The sequence below is a fragment of the Trichechus manatus genome, unplaced genomic scaffold (genome assembly GCF_000243295.1).
Source record: "Trichechus manatus latirostris isolate Lorelei unplaced genomic scaffold, TriManLat1.0 scaffold00008, whole genome shotgun sequence".
NCBI classification, from domain to species: Eukaryota; Metazoa; Chordata; class Mammalia; order Sirenia; family Trichechidae; genus Trichechus; species Trichechus manatus.
Genome location: NW_004443944.1, coordinates 16,966,655 through 16,987,214, shown reverse-complemented (window position 1 = coordinate 16,987,214; position 20,560 = coordinate 16,966,655). Strand labels below are relative to the sequence as shown.

Genomic DNA, 20,560 nt, shown 5'->3' with positions numbered 1-20,560 from the left:
AAAAGCCTGTGAGCGGCCATCTACTCCACTGGTCTCACCCCTTCGGGAGCAAGGGAAAATGAAGAAAACTAAAGACAGAAGGGAAAGATTAGTCCAAAGGACTAATGGACCACAACCACCACAGCCTCCACCAAACTGAGTCCAATACAACTAGTTGGTGCCCGGCTACCACCCGCAACTGCTCTGACAGGGATCACAATAGAGAGTCCCGGACAGAGCTGGAGAAAAATATAGAACAAAATTCTAACTCACAAAAAAAACCAGACTTACTGGCCTGACAGAGACTGGAGAAACCCCGATAGTATGGACCCTGGACACCCTTTTAGCTCAGTAATGAAGTCACTCCTGAGGTTCACCCTTCATCCGAAGATTAGATAGACCCATAGGACAAAAGGAGACTAAAGGGGCACACCAGCCCAGGGGCAGGGACTAGAAAGCAGGAGGGGACAGAAAGCTGGTAATAGGGAACCCAAGTTCGAGAAGGGAGAGTACTGACATGTCATGGGGTTGTTAACCAATGTCATAAAACAATATATGTACTAACTGCTTAATGAGAAGCTATTTTGTTCCATAAACCTTCATCAGAAGTACAATAATAATTAAAAAAGAGAGAGAGCAGGTTTAGGGTACAATGATGAGTTTGGTTTGGGAGACTTGAATTTGAAGTGTCTGACAGTGCAATGTGATGGATCACTTTCGTGTGCAGCCTTTCTAGCCGTGGTCTTTTAATTCCCGCTCAAGTGATAGGGTAATTGTGGTCGACCAGAGGGATTGGTCAGGGAGAGGCGTGCCTGTGAGCAAAGTGCATTGGGCAAATGTGCTACAAAAGACCTCTTTAAAGTGTTCAAAAGCAAAGTGTGTTAACTGTTTGCACCACCCACGCATATGAAACAACTGAAAATCCCATGGCTTGGGTTAGGTGCACCTTAGTCCTCAAAGTGACAATAAGAGAGAGACCAGGTTTAGGTACAATGATGAGTTTGCTTCGGGAGAGGCGTGCCTGCGAGCAAAGTGCAGAAGAGGCTGTCCTGATGGAAGAACTGTATCTTTTGAGTGTTCCTGAGCCTGAATTGCAACTGTTACTTCCCTAATAAACCCCATAACTGTGGGGGGAAAAAAAAAAAAAGAATTTCATTTTGCTTGAAGCCACAATCAACATCCCTGGAAGCAGCAGTCAAGAAATCAAATGACGTACTGCATTGGGCAAATCTGCTACAAAAGACCTCTTTAAAGTGTTCAAAAGCAAAGATGTCACTTTGAGGACTAAGGTGCACCTAACCCGAGCCATGGGATTTTCAGTTGTTTCATATGCATGTGAAAGCTAGACAATGAATAAGGCAGACAGAAGAAGAACTGATGCCTTTGAATTACGGTGTTGGTGAAGAACATTGAACATACATGCCATGGACTGGCAGAAGAATGAGCAAATCTGTCTTGGAAGAAGCACAACCAGAATGCTCCTTAGAAGGGAGATGGTGAGTTGGACGTGTTATCGGGAGGGACCAGTCCCTAGAGGACAACATTGTGCTTGGTAAAGTAGAGGGTCAGCAAAAGAGAGGAAGACCCTCAATGAGATGGATTGACACAGTGGCTGCAACAATGGGCTCAAGCGTAACGATTGTGGGGATGGCACCGGACGGGCAGTCTTTCATTCGGTCCTACATAGGGTTCAGTGGGTTGGAACTCACAAGACGGTACCTAATAATAATAAAAATAAGTAAATAAGATAATTTCGGATATTAGAAAATGCTATTAAAAATTGTAATAGGGTAATAGGATGTGGAGTGAATTGTGACTTGGCATCTGGGCTACTTTAGATGGGATGGTGAGGGGTATTAGCTTCCTAGGGCCGCGGTAACAAACTTCTGTAAACTGGGTGGCTTAAAACAACAGAAATTTATTCTGTCACAGTTCTGGAGGCTAAAGTCCAAACTCAGGGTGTCAGCAGGGCCATGCTGTCTCTGAAGGTTCTTGGGAAGATCCTTCCTTTTTTTCTTCCAGCTTCTGGGAGCCCCAAACATTCCTTCACTTGCGGCATCACAACTCCCTTCTCTGCCTCCCTCGTCACATGGCGGCCTTCCCTCTGCATCCGCCTCTGTCTCCTCTTTTTGTAAGAGTTAGATCAGACTTGAGCTCCAGCCCCAATGCTGCCTCTTAACAAGCTGAGTGGCCGTGAACAAGAATCATAGTAATAACAGTAATAGCAATATGAATAATCCTGATTATTAAGCTCACATTTATTCAGTACTTGTTATGTCCCAGGCATGGTTTTAGGCCTTTGTTGTTGCTGGGTGCTGTTGAGTCTATTTTCGACTCCTAGCAACCCCATGTGACAGAGTAGAACTTCCCCATAGGGTTTTCTAGGCTGAAATATTTATGGGAGCAGATCGCCAGGTCTTTCTGCCATGGACCTACTGGGCAGGTTTGAACCATCACCATTTCAGTTAGCATTCTAGGACTTAACCATTGCACTACCAGGGCTCCTTTCTAAGCTCTTAACAATTATGAACTCACTGTTTTAAATGTTTAACACAGACACAGTAGGAAATACATTTTACATTATGACACAGTGCATACACACACATCATCTGAAGTGGAAGTTCACGATAACTTGTGTATGATGTACTGATTATTTTGTCTTCCATTCTAGGGATTGGAAAACTTCTTCTGTAAAGGGATAACAAATATTTCAGGCCATACAATCTCTGTAGCAACTATTCATCTCTGCCGCTGTAGCACAAAACCGGCCTGTCTCAGTCATCTAGTGTGGCTGTAACAGAAATACCACAAGTGGATGGCTTTAACAAAGAGAAATTTATTCTCTCACGGTCTAGTAGGCTACAAATCCAAATTCAGGGCAGCAGCTCCAGGGGAAGGTTTCTTCGTCAGCTCCAGAAGAAGGTCCCCGTCATCAGTCTTCCCCTGGTCTGGGAGTATCTCAGCACAGGAACCTCAGGTCCAAAAGACACACTTTGCTCCTGGTGCTGCTTTCTTGGTGGTATGAGGTCCCCATGTCTTTCTGCTCACTTCTGTCTTTTATATCTCAAAAGAGATTGGCTTAAGACACAATCTAATCTTGTAGATTTCATATATAACTGCCACTAATCCATCTCATTAACATCATAGTGATAGGATTTACAACGCATAGGAAAATCACATCAGATGACAAAATGGTGGACAATCACACAATACTGAAAATCATGGTCCAGCCAAATAGATGCACATATTTTGGGGGGACACAATTCAATCCATGACATGGCCATAGACAAAAAGTAAACAAATACCGTGTTTCAATAAAACTTTACAAAAACAAGCAGCAGGCCATAGTTTGCTGACTCCTGGATTCTATTTCTTTTCTTTTTCTTTTTTTTTTAATACTGGTCATTAAACTAAACTTTCACTAAAAGGATTGTAACTCACACTTTGAAAAAATCATTTATCCTCCTAACAACCCTATGAGGTAAGTATTATTAACCCCATCTTACAGATGAGAAACTGAGGCACACAGAGGTTAAGTACCTTGCACAAGGTCATCCAGCTAGTAAGAGGTGGAGCCGGCATTGATCTCAGGCAGCCTGGCTAAGAGCCCATCCTCTTAACCCCTATTCTCTTAAGCCCTGTTTCCAAAGCACTCAGTCAAGATTGCCTATTATTATCATTATTACTGCTGCTGCTGCTACCGCCATTATGAAGTCAAGACTTTGAAAGAACCCAAGACCACAGTCGCATAAACAGGTCAGGAACATAAGCTGAAACGTTTGCTGTTCTTTTCAGGATGAAACTGGGATGTGCCTTGCTTTTGTTCGAACGATTGTGATGCTGTCTAAACAGTGTGTGACTCTCACTTCCTTTGAATTGAACAACTTTTAGAACTATCTTTTGCAAAAGCGCCTCATGCTCAAAACAGAAGACGTGGAAAACACAGACAAGGAGCTTTTTCCTAGCGGACAAATAGAGTTCTGATTCATTAAAACAACTTTTTGTAAAAACTAGGAGTCCTTTTGAAATGAAAGTGTTTGCCTCGTAATCTATATGAACTGTGCAAGTAGACATCTAATGCGGCGTAAGTCGGCAAGCTAGTAAAATTTGGATGGTGGACAGACACTTCCATAGAAAACAACTGCTGCCGTCTAAATTGGTCCCGAATAACTTGTGCAGGCAAAACATGAAGCCTCCAAGAATCCACGTGCCATTTTCTTTATGCATGTTTGTTTCATATCAGGTTGATTTCGTTTTAGGCGAGACTTTCTTTTTCTATGCTCTTCTCCCTCCCCTCCATTCAAGAAATACAACCATACATCACAAGATCATTGATCACTAATCTTCCAGGCGGATCTTTGAGTGGCCATGCATACGGTGAAAGCCCCAGCCATCCTCCTCCAATTAAGAGAACTTCACCAAGAATGCGTAATAATTAGATTACAGAACCGCCATCCAGGTCCACCGCATCTGCCTAGAGGGGCAGTTCCATTGCACACAGCGGCCTCACGGCCTCCTATATGAATGCGTGCGGGGGCCACCACGCCATCGTCAGAACTGAACCCCGAGAAATCTGCAGAGCATTAGGGCATGTTGAAAAAATCTGCAGTGCCTTAGTCTGATTTATACCTTCTCTGGGAGGGAACCACCCACAAACAAGGATGACATTCCATCCAGTGCAACCCATGACGCCCCCCCCACCCCACCCCCAAACACACACACACGCAGTCCTTCAAAGGACGAGTTACAAATTGAAACCTGTTTTGGGAAACTTGCCTTGGTTTTCTGTTCTGGTTTTAATTGATAATTTTTTAAAAAGCAGTCCATTTCTGCTGTTGCTTGTTTAGGAAATTAACCACTGATTGTTTTTTCTTTTTTAATCCAAGAAGTATGTAATGATTAAGAAAATGATTTTCATGTGAGTGGCATCTCAAAGGCTTTCTGTAGGATCTGATTTCGGATGATCCTGCTGCGTTTACAGAAACAGGTTCCTTGCCTGAGGGTGTACAGAAGTGGACTGGGGGATTTTAACAATAACCAAGGCTTGTGGAGTGCCTGCTGCGTACCAGACCCCTGGCCAGGTGTTTACACACGTACTATCTCCTTTAATCCCCTTTGCTGCGTTAGGTGGTAGAGGGATCAGAGTGGATTTGAAGGGGCCAGTGGCCTTTTATTAGCTGAAGAGCATGGTGTGGAGACTCCCATAATTTAGGCTTATTTGACTGGGAGACAGGCTGGGTCAAACCGAAGGTTCTCCCCCTCCATGCAGCGCAGAGTGATTTAAGCCAGCATAACAGGGTGGTGGGAATCCCTGGGTGATGCAAACAGTTAACACACTTGGCTGCTAACCGAAAGGTTGGAGGTTGGAGTCTACCCAGAGGCACCTCAGAAGAAAGGCCTGGTGATCTACTTCTCAAAAATCAGCCATTGAAATGCTATGGAGCACAGTTCTGCTCTGACACACACAGGGTCACCATGAGTCCAGTCGATTCAACGGCAACAGCTTTGGGTGTTTATGGAGTACGTTAGGGACACACTCCGCACTCAGCCTGAGATGAAGCCGAAGACTGGCGTGTTCTCACTCCAGATGTGTTTCACTTTAATTAATGCTGAGTCTCCACCCGTTTAGTTTCTGTTTCTCAGTCTTTGCAACCCTGGGAAAACATTTTCTACCTGGGTAAAGCAGTCTGGCCCAGGATAACAGTTTGTATTACTTACCTCTTAAGACAGTGGGGCTTTTCTGGGGCGATTCCAGGCTTTTTCACCTCTGCCCAGCTCGCTTTCGTCAAGTTCATTGAAAAGAGGTCCCCTGGGGTGCAGAACTCAAATTCTAGTAAAAAGACCAGACTTAATGGTCTGACTGAGACTGGAGGATCCCCAGAAAGCATGGCCTCCGGACTCTCTGTCAACCCAGAACTAAAACCATTCCAGAGGCCTACTCTTCAGACAAAGATTAGACTGGACTATGGGACATAAAATGATATTGTGAAGAGTGCTTCTTAGCTCAAGTAGATACATGAGACTAAATGGGTAGCTTCTGTCCGGAGGTGAGATGAGAGGGCAGAGAGGGTCAGGAGCTAGATGAATGGACACGGGAAGTCTGGGGTGGAAAGGAAGCGTGTGCTGTCACAGTATAGGGAGAGCAACTAGGGTCACGTAACAACGTATGTATAAATTTTTGTATGAGAGACTAACTTGAATTGTAAACTTTCACTTAAAGTACAGCAATAAAATAAAAAAGAAAAAAGGTCCCCACTTACGGAGCTTAAAACAATCTAATAGGCGACATGCAAGCCGATTTTAGGAAAGCCTGAGATACGAGAATGCTCAAAGAGGCTTCTAAAGGCTCTCCACAGAAACATTTGGGTGCCTTTAAAAACATTTTTTTTTAATTATATGATAAATACTTGAGTCCCTTCTCCTTTAAATTTCTTTTAGAATATTCTAGATAATGCTAAAGTTCACTTTGACCATTACCTCTAATTCCTATTCCCTCCCCTTTCTTGCAGAGGTAATGTCTCGTGCTCAGCATATCCTTTCAGATATTTATAAATGCATAAGTGCCGACAGAACATTGTATGTGTTTTTAATGCATGGTTATAATACTCAGATGAGCCCTAGTTGCTCAATGGTTAAGCACTCAGCTGCTAACCTAAAGGTCGGCGGTTCGAACTTACCAGCCACTCCTCAGGAGAAGGACCTGGCTATCTGCTCCTGTAAAGATTACAGCCTAGAAAACCCTATGGGGCAGTTCTACTCTGTCACGTGGGGTCGATATGAGTCAAAAATCAACTCACTGACACCCAGCAACAGCAAATAATACTCATTATATAACTTTCAGCAATTTTTTTTTTTCACTCAACAGCATGTATTTTTTTGATGTCTCCATGTTAATGCCAGGAGATCTGGGTTATCTTTCCACTGCAATTTAGTTTTGCATTGAAGAAAATATACTACATTTTCTTTCTCTAGTCTCCTTGGGCTGGACAGTTAAATTGTTTCTAATCTTTTTCTGTTATTTACAAACAATTCTATAATGAATACCTTTCACATGCCTCCTTGTTCACATGGATGAGTTTTTCTCTAGGGCACACAGTGAAAAGTGGAGTTACTGAGTATGTTGCCTTTCATCTTTAATTTCACTTTTTTAATCCAAGAGATACATACATATAGTTGAAAATTCTTATAGTTCTACAAAGGAAAGTATTATGAAAAACAGCAGTCCCCAGATCACCTCCCCACCCTTTCTTTCTGACCAGAGGCAATGGCTTTCAACTCTTGGTGATTCTTTTGGTACTTGACCTCCAAGTATTTAAGTAACATGCTTTTAAGTTGCTACATCTTGATTTTTTTTAGTTTTAGGCATGATCTCTGGCTTCCCAAAATAGAAGATAAGAATTTAGCTCTCTTTTTTCTCCTTTGCCCCCATCTCACATGTAAGCTTTCTCTTTCCAGCCTTCCAGTCTGAACAGATCATAATTTCAACTTTATCAACATACAGTGTTTGCCTTCTTAAAGCAGTTGCCGTCAAGTTGATTCCAAATTATGGGGACCTCTCCCGCGACCGTGTGTGTCAGAGTAGAACTCTGCTCCATGGGTTTTCGGTGGCTGATTTTTCAGAAATGGAGCACCAGGCTTTTCTTCCGAAGCACCTCTGGGTGGCCTCGAACCACCAACCTTTCGGTTAGCAGCCAAGCACTTAACTGTTCATACCACCCAGAGATATTTGCCTTCTTATATCTATATAAATAATTTTCACAGATAAACCATTTGGCGTACAATAATTATTTTCCTTTTCTGTGTGCCGGCCTGGGAGCTGACATTTTTCTGAACAAGTTCCCCCAGCCAGCATGTTTGGATGGCATCTCCTTGTTGCTCCACGCACAGTCCAGGGGTGGTCACACAGAGGTGACATGGCTTGGCTGTGAGTAGTACATGCAAACACCCCCTAAAACCTTTTCCCAGGTCACACACTGATTCCTTCCTAGGCCCTGAGAAGTTTGTCTCCTCATTTCTCTTCATTTTTCACCGAGTGCTCCTTGCCCTGCTGATTCGGGCCAGGGCTGGAGTGCTAAGCTCTGGCTAGCGGGCTGTAATGAAGTATTCCGCCTGTGGCTCAGTTCCTGATTTCTGCACAGTTGTGTGTGTGAAGCTGAGATCACCGGCCACATTTTTTTTTTTGTTTTTTTTTTAAGGGTCAAGAAGGGTTTATGTCGTTAATTATTTATTTTTATAATAGAAGTAATACAGCCTCCTGGTGGAAAACTCTAACAGGAAAAGAAGTGTATGGAGTGAATGGTGCACGGCCCCTTCTCTCCTCTCCTAACCCCAGCCCACCCAAACTCACCTCAGAAGCAGGGCTGCTCTGGACCCAGATTGTTGTAGCGGTTAGCTGCCGTCAAGTCAGCCCCCGCTTCACAGCACCCCCACGCACAACTGAACAGAACGAAACACTGCCCAGTCCTGCGCCATCCCCATGATCAGTTGGGGATTGGATGATTGTGATCCACAGAGTTTTCAGTGGCTGATTTTTGGAAGTGGATTGCCAGGCCTTTCTTCCTAGTCCATCTTAGTCTGAAAGCTCTGCTGAAACCTGTCCAGCATCATAACAACTGGAATGAGATTGTTGTTGTTGATGTTGTTGTTGTTAGGTGCTGTTAAGTCAATTCTGACTCAGAGCAACCCTATGTGACAGAGTAGAACTGCCCCATAGTGTTTCCTGGGCCATAATTTTACAGAAGCAGATGGCTCGGTCTTTCTCCCGCAGAGCCACTGGGCAGGCTTGAACAGCCAACCTTTTAGTTAGCAGCTGAGCGCTTAACCATTGCATCACCAAGTCTCCTCCTGAACCAGATTACCTGAGTTCAAATACCAACAAGTTGCAGCCTTGTGACCTTAAGCAAATTACCTAACCTTTGTGGGTCTCAGTTTCCTCATCTGTAAAGTGGGAAAATACTAGTACTTACCTCATAGAACTTTGTGGGGATTAAATGAGTTAATACTTGTAAAGTGGTACAGAGAAAGCCCTTAACAGATATTAGCAAGGAATATTACTAATCAAGCCTAAAAAACCAAACTTGTTGCCATCAGGTCGATTCCGACTCATGGCAACCCCATGTGCGTCACAGTAGAACTGCACTCCATAGAGTTTCAGTGGCTGTAATGGGGTTGCCATGAGTCGGAATCGACTCAGTGACAATGGGTTAATCTTACAGAAGTAGATCACCAGGCCTTTCTTCCATGGCACTGAGTGGATTCAAACTCCCAACCTTCGGTTAGTAACAGAGTACAAACCGTTTGCATTATATTATTAACAGTGTGTTGTGTATCTTTTTAGACCAGTGATTCTTAACATTGGCTGCACTTTGGAAACACCTGAGGAGCTTAAACTTGCCTGATCCTGGACTCCACCCTCAGCAATTCTGACTTTATTGTCTGGGGTGCAGCCTGGGCATCGGGATGTTTGAAAAGCTCCTCAGAACATGACAGTGTCAAGGGAGGGTTGAGAACCATTATGCTACGTATTTTCCATGTGTATCAGTTGGTGTGGGCAGGGTTATGCTGCAGTAACAAACATACTCAAAATCCTTAGGGGTAAACAGAACAACCAGAATGGAAATAGAATGTTCACACATTGTGAAGAACGTAACCAATGTCACTGAACAACTTGTGTCGAAATTGTTGAACAGGAACTTAACCTGCTCTGTAAACACAATAAAATATAGGGGGAAAATCTTGGGAATTTACAACAATAAAGATTTAATTCTCATTTATGGTACGTGTCCATTAAGAAATCCCGGTGTCGCAGTGGTTAAGACCTCAACTGCTAACCAAAAGATTGGCAGTTCAAACCCACCGGCAGTTCAAACCCACCACCAGCTCCGTGGAAGAAAAGACCTGGAGATCTGCTTCTGTTAAGACTACAGCCTTGGAAACCGTTTGGGGCAATTCTGCTGTGTCCTACAGGATCACTATGAGTCAGAATCGACTTGAGGGCAACAGATTTGGCTTTTTTTGTTCCTTTACAGTCAGCTGCAACTCCAGTTCACGTCATCTTTATCCTAGAATGCCGGCTGACTGAGTAGCTTTTCTAGGGAAGTGGGAAAAGACAACGTGGTAAACTGTGCTCTAGCTCTTCAGCCTTCTGACCATAAGTGACACATAACTCCTGCTCACGTTCCATTGGCCAAAGCAAGTCACATGGTCACACCCAAGTTCAAGAGCAAGGGATATATATGGGGCCAGCAAACTTATCTGAAAAGGGCCAGCTATTAAATATTTTAGGCTTTGCAGGACATGTGGCCTCTGTCAGAAGTACTTACCTCTGACTTCCTACACCATTTAAAAACGTAAAAACCATTCTCAGCTCACAGGTTATACAAAGCCAGGCAACGGGCCACATTGGCCCAGGGGGCATAGTTTGCCAACTCCTGGTATATATCATCCTCCTACAGGGAGAGGCATCTATGGAATGACCCAAAGTATGGGTGAACAGCAATGTAGGCTACCACACTCCATGTATACCATATTTTTATGCAAATAACACTTTTGTTATGTTTTTTTTTTTTTTTCCAACTGCACCCTAACCCCTGCCCGGGTTTTTCATAAGCACGCTATACAATTTTTTTTACAGCAACATGTAAATAAAAAAATTAGCATAGCACCCTTACAAAAATACCGGGGGTGGGGTAGGGCACAGTTGGCAAAAAACTCATAACACGTGTGTTATTTGTGTAGAAGTACAGTAGGTAGGTGTGTGTATGTGTGTGTGTTCACGGACCCTTTTATTGGATGGTTGTGTTTAACACATACTGTGATGTAACTTGCTTTTGTTATTTGATACTGTATTTCTTGACAGTAATTTCATATCAACAGATCGAGCATGACTTCATTTTTGCAATGGCTGCCCAGTTTTCCATGGGTTAGATGTACCAGAGAAGATTTTTGTTTGTGTGTTTGTATTGATGACTAATCCTCTATTGTTAGATAACAGTGAGTTTTTAAATATCAGGAGTAAGGTAGCATGTGAGGAGGACTAAATTCTCGCCTTCCATGCATGAGACCTAGGTTCAGTTTCCAGCCAGTGCCCCTCATGCAGACAATGCCCATCTGTCAGCAGTGACTTGCATGTTGCTATGATGCTGAACAGGTTTCAGCAGAGTCTACAGACGAAGACAGACTAGGAAGAAAGGCCTGGCAATCTACTTCCAAAAAATCAGCCAGTGAAAACCCTATAGATCACAACGGTCTGATCCCGATGTGCACGGGGCTGCCATGAGTTGGAGGCTGACTCCCTGGCAGCTAACAACACCAGCAACAAGGCAGCATGCGTAGAGAGAGAGATCATCGTAGAGAACCAACACACCAGATCTCCCAGTGGTTTATACACAGTATGTACTGTTTTCTCCAAAATCTTCCAGCCCTCCCTGACGTCAAAAAGGGAACGCCTGGAAACAGATTTTCCAAGAGGCCTTCCTTTATTGCAGCCATTCCTGGTCATTGCAACAGCGAACACAGCTGAAATTCCAGGGGCAGTTTAGGGCAGATTTAAAGACTAAAGAAGGTAAATATAAAAGGTGGAAAACTAGAAGTGGCATCACAGAAGCTGAACAGCATTATCACCCGGATCCCACACCGAGACGGAGCTTAGGCCCATCTAAGCCATGCAGAAAGACCGCACCTGTCCTTGAGAGGTGGGGTGGGAAGTGAGGGAGGCTGAGCCGGCGGAAGCTCCCACCTGAGCGTGTTGTTCTCCTTCTTTCTGACAGGACACCACAACATCCGTGCGCATCGGTTTGATGATGGAAGAAATGATCTTCAACCTCGCAGATACCCATCTGTTCTTTAACGACCTGGAGGTTTGGAATCTCTCGCTTCATTTCATATTTTCAGTGCTTAATCACCTGCAGCTGCTTTTGGGGGAAAAAGATGCTGCCTTTTCTTCTACTTTTTTTTTCTTTTGGTGGCTTGAAACTTTGCTGGCAGCGCCCAAGAAGGCTTGAAACTGTGGCCAGAGACAACTTATTGGAAACACTTGGTCGGCTTGTCTCCCTGGCTTCCTCGTGCAGCTAATGGGCTTTTCTCCCTGCTGTAGTGGGGGTGTCCACTGGCGATTTGACTACTAATCCAATAAGGGCTATGTAGTTTCTTCCTCCCAAAATTTGCTATTTAATAAGTTTATTAAGGTAAATTAGTGTAGATCCTTCTGGGTCAGGAATAATTAGCAGTGGGCCAGGATGGAAGCTTTTAAAAACAATTTACATTCCCCTGAAAGCACGTTTTACAAAGAGAGAGAGCAAGAGCTGAGCAGAGGGACGGTGCTTATTTAAAGTATCTGTGCCTGTGGCCCTAAGCAAGCTACAAGGGAGGCAGGAAAAAAGCGAAGAGCCGCTTCAGAAATAAATTTAATTCATTTGTTTATCCGCAGCCTCTGTGGGAAAGATTTCAAATGGAAATCATAGATAAAACAGGACTATTAAAACAAAAGCAAATGAATAAAAAACTGTGTAATGAGTAAAGAGTTGTAGCAAAAACCCTACACTCAGGCTAACTATGGCAGTCAAGTTCAGAATCAATCTCTAAGCTTCCCGGTAGCCAGAAGTCAGTAAAAACCAGTTGACATCCAGGCAGTTCCAACTCATGGCAGCCCCATGTGTGTCAGAGAGGACTGTGCTCCACAAGGTGTGAAATGGCTGATTTTTTTTTTCTGGAAGTAGATCACCAGGCCTTTCTTCCTAAGCTCCTCTGAGTGGACTGGGACATACAACTTTTGAATTAGCAGCTGCGTGCATTAATTATTTGCACTCCCCAAGGACTCCTGATAGCCAAAGCCAGGAGGGAAAGATGATGAGATGCCTCTTATAAAAGAGAGGAAAGTGCAAGCAGCTTTCTCCAAGGTGGTGAAGATTTTCCAGCCGATAAGAGGATTCGTGGGGGGATCTTCTGGTGTTGTAAATTATATTTGCCTTACTGGATTAACAATAGATGGGGAGACAAAGGTAATCTAAAATAGAGCTGTATGTGAAAGCACAGCTCTGTTTCTACTAGCAGGGGATTTGTTTTTTTCCTAGAACCTAGAAAATTTCCGGGGAGTAAACTGTGAAGGAGAGATATAAATACCGTGAATTCTAATTCTGGTCTGGGTAGTCCAAGACATCAGTTATATGCACCATCAGGAAAGGATACAGGGTTTTCTTTCTGATCTGTAGGTCTTGAGCTCCAGAGGGGGAAATCCTTGCTGAAAGGATCAATCTTGTGTTCTGTCCAGCCTAGATAAGCCACTGGGCCTTAGACCTCCCACTTAGGAAATGTAACATGTTTCAAAGAGAGGATCTAGGTGGAAACTTATTGAGGAAGGAAGAAACCTTCGGAGTGGTGGAGAACAGCCCTAGCATCAAAGCCAGTGTCTGTCTCTTTAGCCAAAAGCAGTCTGCAGGCGCTCTTTTCAATGACCTCTGATGGCTTGGGGAAAAGACAAAGCGAGAACTCATGAGTTTGTTTTGGTTAAAGCCGTGGCTGTTGAATTCAGCAAGTGTTTATGGAGCCTAAAGTAGTAGTCAGGAGTCCCTCGGTGGTGTAAATGGTTAACACACTCAGCTGCTAACTGAAAGATGGGCAGCTTGAGTCCACCCAGAGGTGCCTTGGAAGAAAAGCCTGGTGTTCTGTTTCTGAAAATCAGCCATTGATAATCCTGCGGAGCACAGTTCTACTCTGACACATGTGGGTTGTTATGAGTCTGAGTTGAGTCGAAGGCAGCTGGGTTTTGTTGTTGTTGTTTTAATGTTGTAGTCAAGACTGTGTTGATTGCGAATACCAAATCCCAACTCAAAGTTGCTTTAGCAAAAAATGAAAGTAATGGCTCTTACAGTTGAAAAGTCCAAGGTAGATTTAGATTTTCCTGTCTCCCCCACAGCATGTCAGTTCCGTGAGAGCAAGGAGTGTGTCCGCCTGAGTCACCCTGAGTCCCTGGGTCCAGGCAATAAACCAGCAGAGAAATCCATAAACAAGAGTTTGTGCTAATAGGAAGGATGTGAAGATGGGAAAACAATCGGAAGTGAAAGCGAGTGTTGGGGCCGGGGAGGAGGTAGGGAACAGCATTCTCGAGGGTGATCAGGGAAGGAGTCTTGAGGAGGTGACATTTGAACTGAGACCTGAATGACGACAGGGAGCCGGCCAGGTGGAAAGCTGGGAAGGAGGAATCAGCAAGTGCAAAGGCCCTGTGGTGAGAACAAGCGTACTGTGACCAAGGATCAGACAGAAGGCCAGGGTGGCTGGAGTGAATGAGTGAAAGAGCAGGGCAGGCAGAAGACGTGAGTGGAGAGGGAGGCATGGGCCAGACACAGGTCTAGAAATCAGAGTTGATTCTACATGCGTGGACAGGCATGGGATAAGGGAACATTTAACAGGAAAAGCCACATGATCTGGTTATGTATTAAAAAGACCTTTCTGCCTGCTGCACGGAGAGTGGGCAGTAGGAGGGGACGGCTGGAGGCAGGGAGAGTGGAGAAGAGGTTACTGCAACCATCCAAGCAAGAGAAGAAAAATGGGTTGGATCCAGGTCGCAAGAAGGTGTGGGAATCAGGATGGAGGGAAAGGACTTGCTGATGGATTGGATGTGGGGTTGAGGGAAAAAGATGAGTCCAGGGTGACTCCTAGATTTTGCCTATCAGAATGTGGTACCATCTAGGGGAGAAGCAGTGTTATGGATTGAATTGTGTCCCCCAAAAACGTGTCTTGGAGTCCTAACCCCTATGCCTGTGAATGCAATCCCATTTGGAAATAGAGTTTTCTCTGTTAGGTTAATGAGGCCGCATCCGTGTAGGCTGTGTCCTAAACCTAATCACTTTCGAGATATACAAAGAGCAGATTAGGCACAGACGCAAGCAAGCACAAGCAAGCCACATAGGGATTGCCAAGGAATGGAGGAACGCGGGGGCCAGAGAAGCAGAGACAAGGACTTCCCCCTAGAGCCGACAAAGAGAGAACCTTCCCCCTAGAGCTGGTGCCCTGAATTCAGACTTCTAGCCTCCTGCACTGTGAGGAAGTAACTTTCTGTCCTTTAAAGCCACCGGCATGTGGTATTCCTGTTTCAGCAGCTCTAAGAAGCTAAGACAAGCGAGTGCACGGTGAGGGAAACCATCCTTCTCTCTGGGGCGTACTGGGTTTGAGGTATCTGAGGCCCCCCCAGTGGAGATGCCACATAGGAAGCAGATATGAGGTGGAAGCTCACATGCAGTAAACATACCAGACACATAGGAGGCGCTCTGTTGACCTGGGTTGAACCGGAGGCTCAGAGCCAGGCATTTGCAGGATTTGTGTGTATTTCAAGCGGATGTCTTCAGAGTCTGGCCCCCTCTGCTGTTTTTCCGCTGCCCTGAAGTCGCACCTCCCTGAGAAGGGTCTTAGTTACCAGCTGGAGCTACTCAGGGAAGCCAGTTGTTTTCGTTCTCTAAATTTTTTTCGAAAACGTCCCCAGTGCCAAAAGCCCCCGGGGCACCTCAGCAGAATGGAAACCGTGCTTCAGGACGGAGAAGTTAAAACTTGCACAACTGAAAACACATTGTTTGTGGGTGCAAGGCAGCCCCTGTGAAAATCTCAAGAGCAGCCTCCTGTCGCTGCCCCCAGAGAGGCCATTTAGGATGGGGGTGGGGGCGTAAATCACAGTTGCATTCAAGTGGTTTGGAATTGGGGAGACGCCAGTGCAGCGTAGGGTCTGGAGTCTGAGACCCAGCTCCAGAGCAAAGTCAGGCCCCTTCCTTCTCTGAGCCGGCCGTGCTTGTCTCTGTATGAAGGGGCTCATTCTTGCACTCAACAGCTCTTTGTAAACTACCGTATTTTACGCAAATAACTTGCACCTTCCATGTGTGGTTGCCAACGGCACCCTCTCCCTTATCCCAGGTATTTCAGAAGCGCTATGCTAATTTTTTTTTACAGCAACATGTAGAAAAAAAAAAATTGGCATAGCAGCCCTTATGAAAATACCTTGCGGGAGGAGATCATGGTTGGCAAATGAACAGAAGGCACACTTTATTTGCATTAAAATACAGTACTAGCCTTTGCCAGGCCTTGGTGGCACAAACGGTTAAGTGCTCAGCTGCTAACCAAAAGGTTGGCGGTTCAAACCTATCAGTCGCTGTGCGAGAGGAAAACCTGGTGATCTGCCCCCGTAAAGATTACAACCTAGAAAACCCTATGGGGCAGTTCTACTCTGTTACATGGGGTGGCTATGAGCCGGAATCAACCCAGTGGCACCCAGCAGCAACAACAGTCTGCATGCTGGGGATTCAGTAGCGAACAAGATACCCGGGACCCTCCAGTGGGAGAGGCAGGCCATAAACAACTGAATAGATAATACAATGTCAGATAAAATGGTCTGAGACAAACAGTCAGCAGGAGAGTGTCACAGCGGGAGACTCTTATTTTACTTGGTATAACCAGATGAAGCCTTTCTGACGTCTGAGCCAGACACCTGACAAGGTGAGGGAGAGGACCAGGTGGGAACTTGGGGAAGCGTGTCCGGGAAGAGGGAACAGCGGTGCAAAAGCCCTGAGGCATGGTCAAGGTTGGTGGGTTGCAAGCCCTGTTCCTGGAACAAGAGGCCAGTGTGGCTGGAGCAGAGGAAGCAGGAAGAACGTGGTGGTCAATGGGGGGGTGAGGGCAGCTTGCAGGGGTGGGAGGCAGCGGGAGGTTGGGCCATCGTAAGCCTTTAGATAATATTCTAAGAGTGACAAGAAGCTATTGAAGGGTTTTGAGCAGGGGAGTGACGTGATCTGACTAAGGGTTTCAGAGGCGCCCTCTGGCTGCTGGTTGGAGAACAGACCAAAAGAGCAAGGGTAGAAGCAGGTATCTACATTACATCGGTGTTTCCCAGACTGTTCAGATTTGAAAACCAATATTTCCCATTAAAAAATTTTGGAGATGGATTTAGAGTTGCCATTACTTTTATTTTGGTAAGTTCATTGGAAATTATAAGAGAAATTAAACCTACCATCTACCAAAAATCAAACCAAACCCATTGTCATAGAGTCAATTCCAACTCATAGCGACCCCACAGGACAGAGTAGAATTTCCCCATAGGGTTTCCAAGGCTGTAATCTTTACCGAAACAGACTGCCACATCTTTCTCCCGCGGAGTGGCTGGTGGTTTCAAACCACCAACTTTTTTTTCAATTAGCAGCCGAGCCCTTAACCACTGCTCCAGCAGGGTTCCTTTTACCATTTACCAAACCAAAGACCAAACCCATTGCCGTCAAGTCAGTTCCAACTCGTAGTAACCCTATAGGACAGGGTATAACTGCCTCCACATGATTTCCAAGGCTGTAATCTTTACGGAAGCAGACTGCCACATCTTTCTCCTGCAGAGTGTCTGGTAGGTTCAAACTGCCAACCTTTCGGTTAACAGCCAAGCACTTAACCACTGTGCCACCAGGGCTCCCATCTACAGGCACCATCAATTCACAAAAGAAAGAATATCCTAATGATTTGTTTTAAAAAACACTCACACACACTAGAAGGATATCATCTCATCCTGAAAGATACCCTTTTAAATGGTATCGCTGTGCCTCAGTTTTCTCATCTGTAATGTGGGAACAATAACAGTATCAACCTCAGGGAGTATATTAAGGTATAAATGAGATCAGTGATTTAGCAGTTATACTAGCTCTGCTTACATAGAGCTGAATGAGCAGGCATCATTTTAAGCTCTTCACATAGATTAATCATCTCAAAACCCATTTATGGATAAAGAAACTGAGGCACAATGTGGTTAGGGTTAGTGTTATGGTGATCCTTAGGGATCAGGTTATTTTAGGTTTGGGTTAGGGTTAGATTTAGGATTAGGGTTAGGATTTGAACTCAGGCTAGGGTAAGGTTTAGGGTTGGGTTATGGCTGGCATTAGTTCTTGGGTCACAGTTAGGTCTAGGGTTTGGTCTAGGATTAGGTTTAAAGATAAGGTTAAGGCTTTGTTTAGAGTTAGGGTTAGATTTAGGCTAAGAGTAGGGTGAGAGCTGGTTTATGGTTAGGATTGGGATTATGACAAGAGGTAGGGGTCAGTGGTTAGTGTTAGGGCTCGGGTTCGTATTATGGTCAGAGTTAGTGTTATTGTTAGGGTTAACGGTGGGGTAGGACCAAGGGTAGTGATATGATTAGTATTAAATATTGAGTAGGAGCCCTGGTGGCACAATGGTGAAGAGCTCGAATGCTAAGCAAAAGGTTGGCAGTTCGAATCCACCAGCTGCTTCTCCGAAACCCTACAGGGCAGTTCTGCTCTGTCCTATCGGGTTGCTATGAGTCAGAATCAACTGGATGCATCAGATTTGGTTTTTTTTATTTTAAGGGTTAGAGTTAGTGTTTCGACTGGGTTCAAGGTTACGATTACATGTGAAGAGTCACTCTTAGTGTTAAGGTTAGGGTTAGTGGTAGGTTTAGGGGTTAAACTTAAGGTGTGGTTTACAGTTAAAAGGGTTAGGGTTTGGCAGAAAAAAAGAAACTGAGGTACAGAGAGGTTAAGTAACTTATAAGTACTAAGTCTGTAAAGCCCTTCACCTGGTGCCTGGCCCCTGTGCTCTGAAAGGACTACTTGTGCTGATGCACGCAGAGTGCCTGGGACACAGTCAGCGCTCAATAACAGCAGCTAAGAGCAAGTCCACCATTTGTAACCAGACATGCAAGGTTGATAGTAGTTTGGTCCTACGCCCCAGAACAGTGAAAGGTCTTCTCCGTCAAGCCTTAGAAACATCCTGAGGAGTGGGAGTCACTAGGAACCGAGTCCAGAATCCAGATCTGAGATACACTTCGCTGGGCATTTCTGCCTGGCCCCTGCACCTCTGCCTGGGCCTATTCAGTCTCAGGGGCCAGTGGGTCCTTACCCGTGGATGACTAAAACTTTCCTGGGGAAACCTCGTCAGCCCAATGTAGCCAGCTTTACAGGAAGTGTGGTGCAGTCCTACCTGAATGCCTGGCCCAGAGTGGGCATGCTGTAGATGCTCTCTGAAATGACTTTGATGTGTACAAAAAAGCAAAGGATGAGCTACAAATCTCCCCCCTCCAGTGGACCTTCATCAGAGCCAATAGGAGGTGATGGTTAAGAGCACAGACTCTGGGGCCAGATGGCCTGGGTTCAGATCCCAGCTCTGCACTCAGAGGCTGTGTGACCTCAAGTAAGTTACTTAACCTCTCTATGCCTAATTGTCATCTGCAAAATGGGGTTAATAATAATACCTGTCTCATAAGATTACTGTGAGATTTAAATGTGTTACTGTATATAAAGAGCTTAGAACATAAGTTGTTGTTAGTATTATTTTATTATCAATAATTTTCGTTATTATTCTCTGCACATAAAATAATTTTTTAAATGCCAGGTAAGTACTGCATGTTTACTGTTTGCCAGGCGTTGAGTTAAGGCCTGTGTACATGAATTCATTTGACCTCATAAAAACCACAGCACCAAGAGGTTAACTTGCCCAGCAGTTCACACCAATTAAGTTCTTACCCTGTGCCAGGCATCTCACATGCATTAGCATCTCATTGAATCGTTACAACAACACTGCAGCGAGATAGTTTTTATCCGCATTTTACAGGTGAGGAGACTGAGGCCCAGAGACGCTACATTCCCAAGGTCACACAGCTAGTAAGAGTTGTGTGGGGATTTGAACCTAGGCCAAGCTGTCTTCTAGGCTCAAAGGTGCGGGCAGAAGGTATCCCTGGCATTGTTCAGGAGTAGCCAGGCAGTCTGGTGGGCTAGGAGAGAGAACCCAAAACAACCAAACCCTTTGCTGTCCAGCCGATTCTGACTCATAGCAAACCTATAGGACAGAGTAGAACTGCCCCATAGGGTTTCCAAGGAGCAGCTGGTGGATTTGAACTGCTGACCTGTTGGTTAGCAGCTGAGCTCTTAACCACTGCACCACCAGGGCTTCGGGAGAGATAAGTGGGTAGCAATTCAAGACAGTGTTGCCAGAATCTTGGGAAGGACCTCACTGGAGGGACTCAGAAGTCGCTGGCTGAATCTGCCATCAGGGTAGACTGTGGCTGCTGGCCTGACACCGGGGCCTTATTGCTAATGTCTGATTCATGGCTCTGCAGGAGCTATCAGGGAGAATAATATTTCACTGTGTCAGCACAGAGCTGCGCTCCAAGGCGTCCTGCCCAGCCAGCCATTAATACAATGCAGGCCATGGCCTCTTTAGTGCTCTTTAGATAAGTTAAACATTTAGACGGCACAAGAAAGATGGCTGGGCTTCCCTCCCAGGGAGCAGACCCCTCTCTGGCTGGTCTAGAGGCAGCAAGAAGCGACCTCACTTAAATAACATTCCTGCCTCACAGGAGAAGGAGAGCCTGGGAGTTCTGCTGGGCTCTGACGAGACTCGTTTTTCTCAAACAAATTTGTCAACAATTTCCTTTCTGAATCCGTGTCTCCAGGCAGCCAAAGACAAAAAGTAATGAGGATGAACCACAGCTGGGCAGTTAGGGAAACCCCAGCTGTGGCCAGATTCGTCAGTACCGGAGCTTACTATTTGGAGATGAGCAATGACGAGAATACGAAGTATCAAAACCTGTGGTTTTATGCAGCTGAAGCATGAT

At 45.0% G+C, this 20,560-nt stretch overlaps 1 protein-coding gene across 1 annotated transcript in view; it reads left to right on the top strand.

Annotated features, from left to right (window-relative positions):
* Nucleotides 1–20,560, top strand: part of EYA2 (EYA transcriptional coactivator and phosphatase 2) — a 207,824-nt gene that overhangs the window by 137,388 nt on the left and 49,876 nt on the right. Inside the window, exon 9 of the mRNA XM_012558626.1 lies at nt 11,748–11,837. Coding sequence (XP_012414080.1) covers nt 11,748–11,837 — 90 coding nt within the window. The remainder of the gene's footprint in view (nt 1–11,747; nt 11,838–20,560) is intronic.